Consider the following 14,202-nt stretch of genomic DNA (forward strand, 5'->3'; position numbering starts at 1 on the left):
ATTTCGTGCTGGCTAACAGTTGAATTGGACCGATGGAGCTCTCAGTCACAGTACAAAATAACACGTTGTATCGTGTTGCTGCTCGGAAAGAAGATAATCAACTCTTTTTCTGTCGGAATTTTCTGCATTTGGGCATATGCGTAGTTAATATTCAATTCATTTTTTTTGCTGATTGCTGCAAGAATGAAGGAAATCCATTGTAAACTAACCAAGTGATAAGCATTCGAATTCAGACATGATACCATCCCCTATTCTGTCTATGTATTCTCCACTTACACCCCTACAGTCCTTCTTCGGTGACGTAATTCTACGCCAAAAAATTCGAATGGGTATCAGTTTTAAAAATTTAAAGACATCGTTTTACTGACGCAAAAGCTGTGCTTTATTAAACTTTATATACGCAACTACTGGATGATGCATAACCACATAAATATCAAGTGGAACAAGCGAAAATTTTCGATTTTCTTCTTTTGTCAAGTGTCAAGCGTCAAGCGTGAACAGCGTGATGCTTTTCGTAGATTTTGTTGAGCGAAAATAGATCAGAGCTGATTGTGAAATTGTTTAAGGTCTGAAATTTTCTTGTTTATGAAGATGTTGTGAATTCTTAAAGTATATAATCAGGAATTTTTCGAAAACAAAAGACATCTTTCTGAAAAGTAAAACTGCCTAAAAAACTAAAAATGCATGAAAAACAAATCCAGGTTTGGAAAATGGATTTTCAAAATATATATAAATCAATTCTATCAAGATCATTCAAATCCTAAAATTTGAAGTAAGAATCGTAGTTTTCGGTCAGTCTGTGCCTTTTCTTCGAGCTGGATTACAACCAGATCATTTGGAACTTGTATTGTCCCTTATCTAGTAAAGCAAATTTCCAGGAATCAACAATTCCGCAAAGCTGTACCACATTATGGTGCTTCACGACACCTTTCGGATCTTCACGCTCACACCCGGCACCAGCTGCTGTGTGAATACTTACCTGTAACCAGTAAGCACAATGTTGCTACTCTCATATATTTGCCCTAAGTTAAGTTATGAAACAGTCGGTCGCTGCAAGAGAAAAGAAGCCTGGGAAACACGACACTCTCGTACCATTCTGAATGGTGCTTTTCCGTTCGCTGAGCGGACGATTGTGGAATTTTTGTGCAACCTAAGCTCTCACCTTTCCACTTACGGCAGCAGCGCCCGGTTTCGTTTCAATTTGTCGGACGGCGCCGCCACTGTTATCCTGGAGAGCATTACAACAGGCATTTGAATAATTCCGTTATTAACATTATTAATATTTGTTGTGTATTTATAAATTAAGCGCAAGACTAGGGCCGGTGCCAACCAGTCGATGTCGTTTGGCTGCATTTGAAAAGGTACAAAGTTGGGTTGAGTTGGTGGGAAAAAGCATGTCGCGATCGTTTTTCCATAGCCCGAGTACCGCACTCGTAGATGAGTAACTCGCGAATCGTTGCAGTCATCTTTCCACCTTCGTTGACACGTTTCTGGAAACCGGCTAGGGGAATCGGAATGCATAATGTCATTATTGTATTTTCATTATTACGTGATAGTGTGCATTGAATTAATTTTTCATTCACTTTCGCGCCCGCCTTAATGTTGACGGCAATCAGAGCGACCGCCTCACCCCCGCCGATTGAATGGGAAGAACTTCCCACAGGGTACTATTGTATCCACCTTCAGCGAATATCACTGCTTACCACACTACCGAGAAGGGTCCGAAGCGGTTACGACGGCGCTCTAACCAATGCAAAATCAATTTACATTTTCTCATTCATAATATTTTTATTGCTGGTAAAGTGTTATTGTTTTCGTTTCCTTCCACTGTTTCTTTTTTGCCGTTAGCTTGGCACCACGGACGACGGGCAGGTAAACCGCATAAAAGATGACAGCGGTTGGTCGCCAAAAATGGAAATCACCCGGGAGGAAATAGAGCCCATATTAGGGGGAAACGCATTAGAACTGTTACGGGAAGCTTCTGTTTTTTGCTTTACGACTTGAGGTGCGGATAGGTTCGAATCGATTCGAACTATGGACTACAAGATCAAGTCGCTCTTAACATTCGATTTAATGGCGGTAGAAAATTTGCATCCAGCTTTCCGAGCAGAAAAAAAAACACTTACCACCGACCGCAGAAGTTCGTTTATCAATTGACATCGATCCATCCATCCGGCCAGCAAGACAGCCAGCTGCTCGTCAATCGTCAATCAAAGCCACGCAATTGAACCGCATTTCGCTTCATTATTCCTGTGAGATGCTGTAGACTTATTGCTGTCGTTACATGACATCCGATGGCCAAGCAATGCTACTGAACACGGGCAGACGACGGTGGGTTTCAGTATAAAACTTTTCTCTTTAAAATCAACTCTCACAACACCTGATGTAAAATGCCAATTTATAACAAACTCGTTGACGTTCATTGCAATTCATTGTGAAATTCATTACTTTCCCGTGCGGAGTGACTTGCAATGGATTTAATCGACGTTCGAGATTTTGCACACAAAAAATCACCGTTGTCGTTCCACGAACCATCACATTGAAATTGATACCCGCTGTACGAAGTTGACAGCATGTTGCTTTTTCCTGCTCATTCTTGATTGATTCAATTTCACCCGGTACGCGCCCAGGAAGCCCTACGGAAAAGCGCTTCACTGTGTTTTCCTCCGCGGCTAGAATTGTCGCCACGGCCGTCGTTCCCGTCAATCGCGATGAAACGATAGCATGGTGCATGCAGTCAGTCAACCGTCAGCCGATGTTATCGATTGTTATTTGCCTGATCGTTACTGCAGATTCTCCGCTTGGCCTCCAGCCGGGAGAAAAATGTCTTGATGCGCGAAGCACCGTAAATGCAATGGATATCTTATGTAAAGGTAGAAAGAAAATGCGTTCCACTCGCTCCGCTCTGATGTTAACCCGGAAAATGTGAATTGTAAAACCTTTCCAGCACGTGATATTTTCTTCGTTTCAGAATTCGATGCACTGCATCGCATTGCTAGCATTCAGTAAATATGTACGGCGCAGACGAATGTCATCTCGTAACATAATATTTTCTCGGAAAACAATTCTATGTGATATTCCGACAGGATTCGAGTGCAACTGACGTCGCCTTGATGACCGAAAGTAAGTGAACTCTGTGTGCATTTGATGAAATGTCAACACGGTTGTCGATTGCCAAACAAAATAGAACAATGCCGAAATTGACTTTTCGGAGTTCATGATCTTTGGAATGTCATTGCAACTTTCTCGCAACAAGAAAACGTTACAAAATTGAGCATAAAGTTTTATGTTTATCAATATTATTTCATCCGTTTTTTGCCAATATTATTTATTATTTGCTTTCTAAGAAAATTTTGTGTCTAGGTAAAACTTCAGTTTTCTTCTCTTGTATAACATTCCCTGGCTTGGGCACGATCTATCGTTTGTCTAATTCTATTACTCAATCACTCAGGAAATTGGTATTGCAATAAAAATAAAACACTTAATCAAATTTGATGGGAAGTTGTGTGTTTGCCACCGTCTGCAGTTTCTATTCCAGAGAATCATCCATTTTCGTTTGAAACAAGTGGGAATAACGAAATAAACAGTCGATTGAAACTCATGTTTCACTTTCGTGGTTGGAAGTTAGGGAGCAGTTTGTTTTCTTTTGTTTTTTTTTTTTATATCACCCAACTGCAGTCTGTAAAGTGGTGTGATGACGCTCATGTATGGTGCATCGGCATAAGATGGTATCACCTATACTATGACCTTGGTAAAATCCTCTTGGTGGTGTTCTGTTTCAGGGTGTAACTAATGATTTCTTACTTTTATTTTTTGCAGTTTCCTCCCCTTCTGTGAATGCACCCCACTGCAGTACGCTCCCAGCGACACCCGCTAGCCCGGTAGTAAAGGGCGTCTGCTTTCCCTATGGGAAAGTGTGCCTCCAAGCAGCCGGTTTCTGGACTGAATGAATTTGGAAGCTCCCCTTATCTGGCCATCTGTAACGAAGATGACATCATATACATCAATGTGGTAAGTGCAGCTCGATAATGAGGCTCATTTTTCCAATCACCTTTTTTTACACCATTCGGCCAAGCATCGGACGAGAGCGGTTCGATCAAAAACAATCGGCTCCGCTTTGCAACCGCTTCATCAACGTAAATAGTCGGGCTGTAGGGTAGATGTTCGGTTACTCAATCGGTGCCTATAAGTTTGAACCATCGTGAAATGAAACTTTAACCCATCAGCCCACATCAGAGGCATGCACAGCATTGGAACGTGCGAGAAGTGGGTGTGGGAAAAAATCGCCCCTCGAAAATAATTGGTTCATTATGAATAAAGGAAACCACAAAAACCGAATCCCAGCTGGCTCACGGTCATCGATGGCACCTGTGCCGACCGTGTGTGTGTGTGGGTTGCAGCACCGAAGATGAAAGCCAATTGAAATTTATTGCACCGCTCTCGTGGTCAAAGTTCCCCGCCGCGGCGTATGCTTTACAAACAGCTTAATCGTCACCTAGCGTCTGCAGTTGCACCCAAGTAAGCGCAAGGCCACCCACGGCGATGATGAGTTTCTGTATACTGGGTCAGAGCTTTGCCGGCTTTGTGTGCTTTTGGTTGATTGAGCGAGCTATTAAGTGTATGTTTAGTTTTCGTACACGTTGTTGTATCAATTTCAATAGAAATGTAATGCTTAAAGATGAAGAATGCATGTAACACTTTGCCAGGGTATTACACAGATTAATATTTTCGCATCGGTTGTCATAATTGAACAGTTCCACAAAAAAAGTACCAGTGTGGGAAGTACCATTGTCATTTTTGATGTGGCTGAAACTTTGCATAGACGTTTCTAGAGGCAAAAGATGCCATTTTGTGCTTTTAGTTTAATTTTCTGGAACAAGACGCATTTTTGAGAAGCTACTGAAAAATGCTATTTTGGGAAGGTATTGATGATTACAATTATTTTTAGGGCCAAAACGATTTGTTTGATCGGTGTGACGTTTTCGGCGAAGTTGTAGATAATAATTTTATCTTTCCGAAAAAATAGACACTCTAAAAAAAATTTTCACTTTTTGAGAACAAATTGAAAGAAAAATTTGAAATAATTATCTAAAAAAGCTCATTTCTGAAAAATCATAACTTTTTTTCTTGATTTCACCATGATCGGACCAGTTGCATTGTTTAGGTAATCTTCTGTAGTTTGAAAAAAAGATTTTTAAAAATTTGCTTATTTAGATAATTAATTTTAAATTTTTCTTTTCATTTATATTCAAAAACTAAATAAGTTTTTTGGAGTGTATTTTTTGGAAAGACAAAATTATTATCTACAACTTCGCCGAAGACGTCACACCGATCAAACGAACCGTTTTGACTCTAAAAATATTTGTAATCATCAATACCTTTCCAATACAGTGCTTTTTCTATTCCATCACGGTCAAAAAAAATTGACCGTGAATTTGGCGAAACCGCAAATTTAGCGAAATGATAAAAGTTGAATTTTTTGTGTTGGATTCAGTTGAAATTTATGATATTTTGAGTAAAATGATCCACTTTCACAGTTGAATGGAATATAAGTTCAAGATACAAATGAATCAACGAGAAAAGGTTAGTTTATGATATTTTCCTCCATTGAATTTTTGCGGACTTTCTCACGACTGTTATACATGCAATATCAATATGATTTATACTGCTCATTCTTTAGCATAGCTAGCAGAGTCTAATGCTTGTTTGTGGGAAATTTAGATTTTATAATTTTGAAATCCACGCTCTGTGAGGACCAAACTGTAGGGCTATTTGAGTTGTTAACATACATTCTTTCTCAACTGCTCGTATAATACGTAATTTTTGCCTCAAAGTTAATGAAATACGTATAATACCGTAAAGGTTCAATTTTCTCAAAATTATGTCACAAATTATTTGTATCAGATATGATACACTTGGTTGCCTCAGAAAATTGATCAAATGAATTGAGTTTATAAAACTATACACATGCAAGGACACAAGGCACAAGTGAAAATGATGTTTTAAATATATTTTCTGCAACTGGACATATTGATTAAAAGTTTTTGATTTTTTTTTTAAAGCGTGATAAAAACGAAAAAAATCGTGAAAAAATCTAGCGTGAATTTGGCGAGTAGTGATAAAAACGACTATTGATAAAAGCAAAAAAGCACTGTATAGCATTTTTCAATAGCTTCTCAAAAATAAGCAGTGCTCCAAAAAATCAAATCGATAGCACAAAATGGCACCGTTGCCTATAGAAACGTCTAGGCAAGGTTTCTTTGTGAAATTGCTCAATTATATTCTGATGTGAACTATTAAAAAATGGTAACTGCCAACATTTGATCCTAGTTTAAGGCAATGAAATCCTACTGCTACGATGAAAAGCGCTGTTATCAAACTGTCAATAAAATTTGCATAGCAATCAGTTTTGATGAACAAATTTTCTTACGTTAGCAGTCTGTCAAAACAAGTATTTAATTTATTATTTATGTGAACAAACAACAACAAATTGTTACTTTTTTTTTCACACAACATTTATTTGACACGGCACAATACAAATTAATGTTTTACGGAGCCAATTAAATCTAATGCCTTATGGTCTAAAATATCTTATAATCTAAAGGCAACATTTTTATCCTCGCAGCCGACTACGAGCTGAAACTAATCCGATAATTATCCGAGATTCGTTTCGCTGTTAAATGGGCACCTTGATGCTCTTCAAATAACTATAAACAAGTAGCATGTATGGCAAGTTTCGCTGAGCGAGGATATCACGAACTGGCACATAGGGCTGAATTCCTCGGGCCCTGAGGGTATCCAAAAGTAGAGATCTGGCACCGCGGAAACAAATTGTTACTTATTACGATTTTCTATAATCACCAGTGTTCAAAAAATTTACTGAGATCCTGAAAATTTCAATTATTTCTGGATTATTTTTTTTTTGTGCCGCTGTTATTTTATTGATTTATATTGAGAGCATTTCCAGATCAATTTCCAAAAGGCGTAGTATCGACTATTATAAATTTGATTGCAATCTTTAAGATCTGTTAGCCGTCAAGTAAGTTGCCCATATTAATATTTTTTTTGTCAAAACCAAATTTTCGAAAGGGGAATGTAAAATCCACTGAGCAATTCCATTTTTTTTTGTTAGGGAATGAGAATTACGTTGTCCATTGATGAACAATTCCTTAAAAATATCGCTATTTCATTTTTTTTAATTTCAATTTTTGATTTGACTGAAACTTGATTTTCCTATGGGCTTAAGATGTCATTTTGTGCTTTTAGTTTTTTTTTTAAATCACTACTAGTTTTTGAAAAGGGTGCCAGAACACTTTGTTTAATCGGTGTGACGTCATCAGCAAAGTTTCAGATACTAATGTTGTCTTTCCAAAAAAAAAAATACACCGCGAGATTGATGAACTGTTGACACAACCATCATCACAGGGCTAAAAAGAAATTGAAAACCAACGCAATTATGTTCACAAGCAAGAAAAAATCAAAATTCCTGACTTATTAAGACAATAATGGAACGAAATTAGACGTTGGTGTAAAGTGAATGTTGATTCCTCTCGAACTGCTCCCTTTCATATACTTAGTTTTCAACGAAAATTCTAGTTTAATTCTCCTAACCTACCTTTTTAATTTGCTGTTGCAAAGTTTCTCGCAATAACGTCGAGGTAGTCTGTAAAGTCCATGAGTTGTTTCGATGTCCGCTCGTCATATAACACCCTCGAAAGCAATCCATCCATATCCTTGTTTCAATCTTTGGGTGCTTTGAAGAAATTCGAGAGTGTCCCCGATACGCACACATAATACATCACTCGATCCAAGCTAGCTTTGATTAATTATTCCAGTTTATCCGTAAAGCCGTAGTCGTGCATTAATTGCCATGGCTGGTCTCGATTGACTGTATCATACGCTGCCTCAAAGCCCAGAAAACGTGATGTTAAATCACGTTGTATAGACTGTTCCGAATATTATAAATACATCTTCTTTCTTGAATAAAACAAAAAATACAGGATTTTTCGGGTCATTTTATTCTGAAATATAGATAATAATTGTTTTCTTTCCAGTTTCAATTCAAGTTGGGATTATTTTTCGTAGCATACGCGAGTTCTCTAACTTTTCTCTTAACACTACTCATAAGCTTTTGCACAGTGTGTTCTCCGACCATTTTTACCACTTTAAGCCAATCTTTTTTAAATTTTTCAACATTGTCCGCTGGTTTGACATATTTCCTCAGCTTTGCCTTGGTCAAAGCCCAAAAAGTTTCAATAGGGCGAATTTCAGGGCAGTTTGGAGGATTCATCTCCTTTGGGACACAAGTGACATTATTTGTTTTATACCACCCTAGTGCATCCCTAGAGTAATGGCAGGAAGCAAGATCGGGCCAAAAGATTGGAGGATTGTTATGCTGCTTAACCATGGGTAACAACCTTTTCTGCAAACACTCTTCCACGTAAATTTTACCATTCATTGTGTCATTCGTAATGAATGGACGAGATATTTTCCCACATTCACAATTGGCCTGCCAAACCATTACCTTCTTGCCGAATTTTTCGGTGTAAATGGCTCTCACTGGTCCAGGGACATCCTTTCTCTTCGGTGATGTATAAAATTGCGGTCCTGGCAGAGTCTTATAGTCCAGTTTTAAGTAGGTTTCGTCATCCATGATAACGCACCCCATTTTTTTGGTCAGAAGTTTGTCATAAAGCTTCCGAGCTCTCGGTTTCACAGATTCAGCTTGTTTTGGATTTCGTTTTGGCTGCTTCTGCTTCCGACGGGTCTGCAGACCCATTCTTCCCTTGGCACACATAACGTTACTCGCCGAGGTTCCAAGCTTTCTCGCCACATCTCGTACTGATACTGAAGGATGCCGCTTGTAGTATTCCCTCACCTTTTTGTCCATTGTGGGATCAACAGGCCCGGATTTTCTACCACGTCTTGGGGCATCAGTAAATGTGCACTCTTCACAATACTTCCGCAATGCGGTTTGAACTGCTCCGACACTTATACCTTCTTCTCTGGCTAATTTTCTTATAGAAAGACCACTCACGGTGCCCCATTTGTGCACAATTCGCTTTCTTTGCACGGGAGAAAGGCCACGCATTTTCAAAATTTCGCACTAAATGTTTAAAAAAAATGACAGCATCTGTTTCTTTTGGATGTAAACAACAGGACGCAGCCAACGCTTGGTTGAATACCGCACGTTATTTGAAATGACGGTTGATCGTCAGTGTATTTATAATTATCGGAACGGTCTATACTACCGGCATTTTAGAAGTAGCTGCGGGATAGTGATGATTAGATCCGTAACAGCGCGCGAGCTTGCATGAAGCCCTCTTAGTAGTACCCTACAAATCTTTTTGCTAGAGAAAAAAGACGGTGGAGCAGAATCTGAAGAGGCGTTAACCCTCTAGTACCCAAATTAATTTTTAGATGGACTTCGAAAAAATCACTATTAAGCCTCACAAACATTTTTTAAGTTCTTATTAAAGCTTTTTAGAGGTTCGACTGAAGACCGCCTAGAGGCGGCACTGGGCACTAGAGGGTTAAACAATGTTTTGCTACCGTAGTTGCTGCATTCTGGCCGATCGCCCTTTTTATGGATGGGGTATACAACTCCTTCCATCCATTCCTTCGGTCTCTCTCTCCCAAATCCTGGAAATTACCTAATGGAGTACCGTTGCTAGAGCCTCTTTGCCATAAACATGAGCTCTACCGGTAGGCTGTCCTTACTTGCGGCTCGATTGTTCTTCTGTGACCCAGTTTCCCGTTTGATCTCCAGAATATCGGGAACTGAGACACAGTTATCCTTTGTAGACACTCCTAGGTCTACTTTCATTCCGTCTCCTTCCGATGTTCCGCTATTGAGATGCTTATTGAAAAACTGCTTCTACCTGTCGACCACCTCGCGCTTGCTTATGATCAGGTTTCCCTCCTCGTCTCTGCACATATCTGGACTCGGTGTGTAGCCCTTACAGGATTGGTTGACCTTCTCGTAAAACTTGCGCATGTCATTAGCCCGAAACAGTTGCTCCAGCTCTACACGATCTCTGTTCTTTTTTTCCGTTATAGGTGTTTTCGTCACTGCGACCAATTTTTTGATATTTTGTGACATATTCCCCCTTTTCAATGTTGCAAAATTAGTATAACGTATCACTATTGGAAGTGGTCTATCTATAATCTGACCAATAGCATTAGTGCAGTCCGGAATTACACTTCGTATGAAGCGCACAACCGTACTGGGATTTGTTCTCCAGATTACAAAGGGTTCCAGTAACCCTCTATCGAAGAACCAACACCTTTTACTAAAAATTGCCGGACATCGGTATAACAGATGTTCCGAATTTTCCTTTTCCATGCCACATAAGCGTAATGTATCATTTTGAAGTTTTTTTCATAACCTTCAAATGGTAACGGCTCGGACAATGTCCTATTTTTTAACCAGTATACGTGCTTAGATCTTTCTTCGAAAGTTCCAGTATTTTGCGAGTCATAGAAACGTTCGGTGTGATGAACCGCTTCGAATACCTACCAATGAAAGTATTTGTCCAGTTGGATTCCACTTTCAAAGTTTCCCATGCTTTAGTTCCATTCTAAGGAAACAAGCAGATAGACCACAGAAGGGTTCTGGTACTATGAACTGATGAGACAATCAGTGTCTTGCCAGTTCATCGGCTCTTTCGTTTCCATCTATTCCACAGTGACCAGGAACGCAATATAAATCTACTTAATCATTACACTGTGCTACAGTGATTTAAAACTTCTGAAGTGACCTAATGTAGGTTGTAGGTCTTGTTGAGTGTAACATTCGCTCATACTAGAAATTTGAAGTGAAGAAAAGCCAGCAATTGCTTAGTTTAAATAAAAAGTGACTAAGGACAATTACTGGATTGTTCACAGGACACTGTCCAAGTAAGCATCACCTGAAACAATTCGAATGTGAAACCGCAGAACATTTGCTCTGCCACTGCAGTGCACTTATACAGCGCAGAATAAGAGCCTTTGGAAAAGGAACTTTGGAGCCTTCTGAGGTCTGGTCTGCGAATCCTAATAAGATAATACATTTCATACGAAATTCAGTGCCTAATTGGGATAAAGGGTGCGATATGACAACGACGATCACTTCCATCAATAGTGATATGTCTGCCATAAGTACCTAGACTAAAGAAGAGGTATACCACGAAAGATCAAAATAATGGTCGCAGTGGTCCAAGTCTAACAAAAAAAAATTACTAGAAATTTTCCAAACAGCCCCAAAATCTGAAGTTATGGTTAAAATACGGTTTTTTGGACCTCAGTGCATACAACTTTTTTTAACTCAGTCATTTCTAGACCGGTTTTCAATATTTTAGCAGTTTTGGAAAGAAGATAAATAGAGCCTTTAAAATATATGCAGGTTTGTACTAATATCACTGAAACATGATGACTTATTTAGGTTGAAATCAAATTTGTTAGACTTTTTCACACAATTTTTCAACCAAACCTGAAATTTGCCGCCTGTTTTTGTGAGGAAGATACTAAAAATACACTAAAATTTTAAAAGTATATTAGCTGTCGAATCAAACAAAAGTGATTTTGTTTTGAATTTTTGGCTTCTATCGCTCAATTATTTCACGGTGCTACAAATGGAGAAAAAATGGAAGAACTTCTTAAATGACCTAGTGTAGGTTGTAGGTCTTGTTGAATGTAACATTCGCTCATACTAGAAGTTTTACAAACACCTCTTAAATTTGAAGTTATGATCAAAATACGATATTTGGGCTTCAGCACTTACAATTTTTTTAACTCATTTCTTGACCGATTTTCAATACTTTTGCAGTTTTGGAAAGGGAACAAACATAGTTTTTTTTAAATATTTACCAATTTGTACCAATATCACCAAAACAAGTTGAGTTATTTGAGTTTTAATCTAAATTTTTAGACTTTCTCACGCACTTTTTCAACTTATTCGCTCCAGAAATGATTGAGTTAAAAAAATGTATGTACTGAGGTCCAAAAAACCGTATTTTGACCATAACTTCAGATTTTGGGGTGTTTGGAAAATTTCTAGTATGAGCGAATGTTACACTCAACATGACCTACAAACTACACTAGGTCACTTCAGAACTTCTTGCATTTTTCTTTTCATTTGTAGCACAGTGTTTTTTTTTAAAAAAAAGGGGGGATTTGTTAGTAGCTTAAGTATTCATGATAAATATTAGTAAATAATGAGTATGTGTGTCCAATCACAAATGGTGACTTCTCAACACTGTTAGAAATTTTTAATTTTAATTGTTAGGATTTGTTTGCTTTCGCAATTAGGACTTATCATTCGTAGGGATTTAAACCTACTTGTCAAAAAAGGGGAAGTAAACTTACAACTAACTTAATTGCTAACTTATTGGCTATAAAGAGAGCTTATCGTAGCAATTGAGGATTGCAACGATTTTTGTCGAAAATTGTTAATAGTTTTATTTGACATAGCTTCTAATGGTTCAACACCAGTAAGTCTATGTAATTCGAGTGTACCAAACCAAGGAGGACGCTTCAAAACCATTTTCAGAATTTTATTCTGAATCCTTTGGAGCGTTTTCTTCCTTGTTGAACAGCAACTTGACCAGATCGGTACAGCATGAAGCATTGCTGGTCTAAAAATTTGTTTGTGAATCAAACGTTTGTTCTATAAACAAAGTTTAGAATTCCTCTTAATGAGAGGATATAAACATCTCGTATATTTGATGCACTTGGCTTGTATACTCTCAATGTGCTCTTTGAAAATAAGTTTTTTATCATAAATTAGTCCCAAGTACTTAACCTTGTCGGACCAACTTAAAATAACCCCATTCATCTTGACAACGTGATTATTGTTTGGCTTGAGGGAAGAAGCCCTAGGCTTATGCGGAAAAATTATCATTTGAGTTTTAGAAGCATTGGGAGAGATTTCCCACTTTTGCAAGTAGGAAGAAAAAATATCTAAACTTTTCTGCAATCGACTGCATATGACACGAAGACTTTTTCCTTTTACGGAAATGCTTGTGTCATCGCAGAACAATGACTTTGTGCATCCTGGAGGCAAATCAGGAAGATCTGAAGTGAATATGTTGTACAGGACTGGACCCAAGACTGAACCTTGAGGTACACATGCTCTGACAGGAAATCTATCAGATTTTGAATTCTGATAGACAACCTGCAGAGTTCGATCAGTAAGATAATTTTTTAAAATTTTGATTAGGAAAATTGGAAAAATAAAAGTTTGCAATTTCGCAATCAAGCCTTTATGCCAAACACTGTCGAATGCTTTTTCTATGTCTAAAAGAGCAGCTCCAGTGGAACAACCTTCAGATTTGTTAGCTCGTATCATATTAGTAACTCTGAGCAATTGATGAGTTGTGGAACGCCCATGGCGAAATCCAAACTGTTCATTTGCAAAAATTGAATTTTCGTTGATGTGTGACATCATTCTGTTAAGAATAATTCTCTCAAACAGTTTACTTATTGAAGAAAGCAAACTGATTGGTCGATAACTTGAAACTTTAGCTGGGTTCTTATCCGGTTTTAAAATTGGAGTAATTTTTGCATTTTTCCATAATTTGGGAAAATATGCAATTTTGAAGCAGCAATTGAAAATGTTCACTAAAAATTCCATTGTGCTCTCAGGGAGATGTTTGATTAGTATATTAAAGATTCCATCGTCACCAGGTGCTTTCATATTTTTGAAATTTTTAATAATTGATTTAATCTCATTCAAGTTAGTTCAATTATTTCTGCAAGTAAAAAATTCTGGGAAGAAATTAAATCAAATTGACGTGTGACTTCATTTTCAATTGGACTCACAAAATTCAAATTTGAGTTATGAACACTCTCAAGCTGCTGAGCAAGTCTTTGAGCCTTTTGTTCTTTCTTTCCTTTGATCTTTTAAAACTGGAATAGGCTTTGAAGGTTTCTTAAGAATCTTCGACCACTTTCGAAAGGGTTTTGAATATGGTTTCAATTTTTCAACTTTAGTCTCAAAATTTTGATTTCTCAGAAGAGTAAATCTATGTTTAATCTCTTTCTGTAAATCTTTATAAATAGTTTTAAAACAGGGACACGAGAACGTTGATATTGACGTCTGCGGACATTTTTCAAACGAATTAGAAGTTGAAGATTTTCGTCAATTATTGGTGAATCAAATTTCATTTGAGCCTTTGGGACAGAATAATTCCTGGCATCAACAATTGCACATTTCAATGCTTC

The 14,202-nt window shown here is 37.8% G+C and overlaps 1 protein-coding gene across 7 annotated transcripts in view; it reads left to right on the top strand.

Annotated features, from left to right (window-relative positions):
- LOC129726143 (serine-rich adhesin for platelets) overlaps positions 1-14,202 on the top strand; it is a 217,588-nt gene that overhangs the window by 112,021 nt on the left and 91,365 nt on the right. For all 7 annotated transcript variants that reach the window (XM_055682826.1, XM_055682827.1, XM_055682828.1 and 4 more), the window contains exon 2: positions 3,820-4,011. In XM_055682826.1, the coding sequence (XP_055538801.1) occupies positions 3,907-4,011 (105 nt within the window). In that variant the 5' untranslated portion in view covers positions 3,820-3,906. The remainder of the gene's footprint in view (positions 1-3,819; positions 4,012-14,202) is intronic.

The sequence above is a fragment of the Wyeomyia smithii genome, chromosome 2 (assembly GCF_029784165.1).
Source record: "Wyeomyia smithii strain HCP4-BCI-WySm-NY-G18 chromosome 2, ASM2978416v1, whole genome shotgun sequence".
In the NCBI taxonomy this organism is placed as follows: domain Eukaryota; kingdom Metazoa; phylum Arthropoda; class Insecta; order Diptera; family Culicidae; genus Wyeomyia; species Wyeomyia smithii.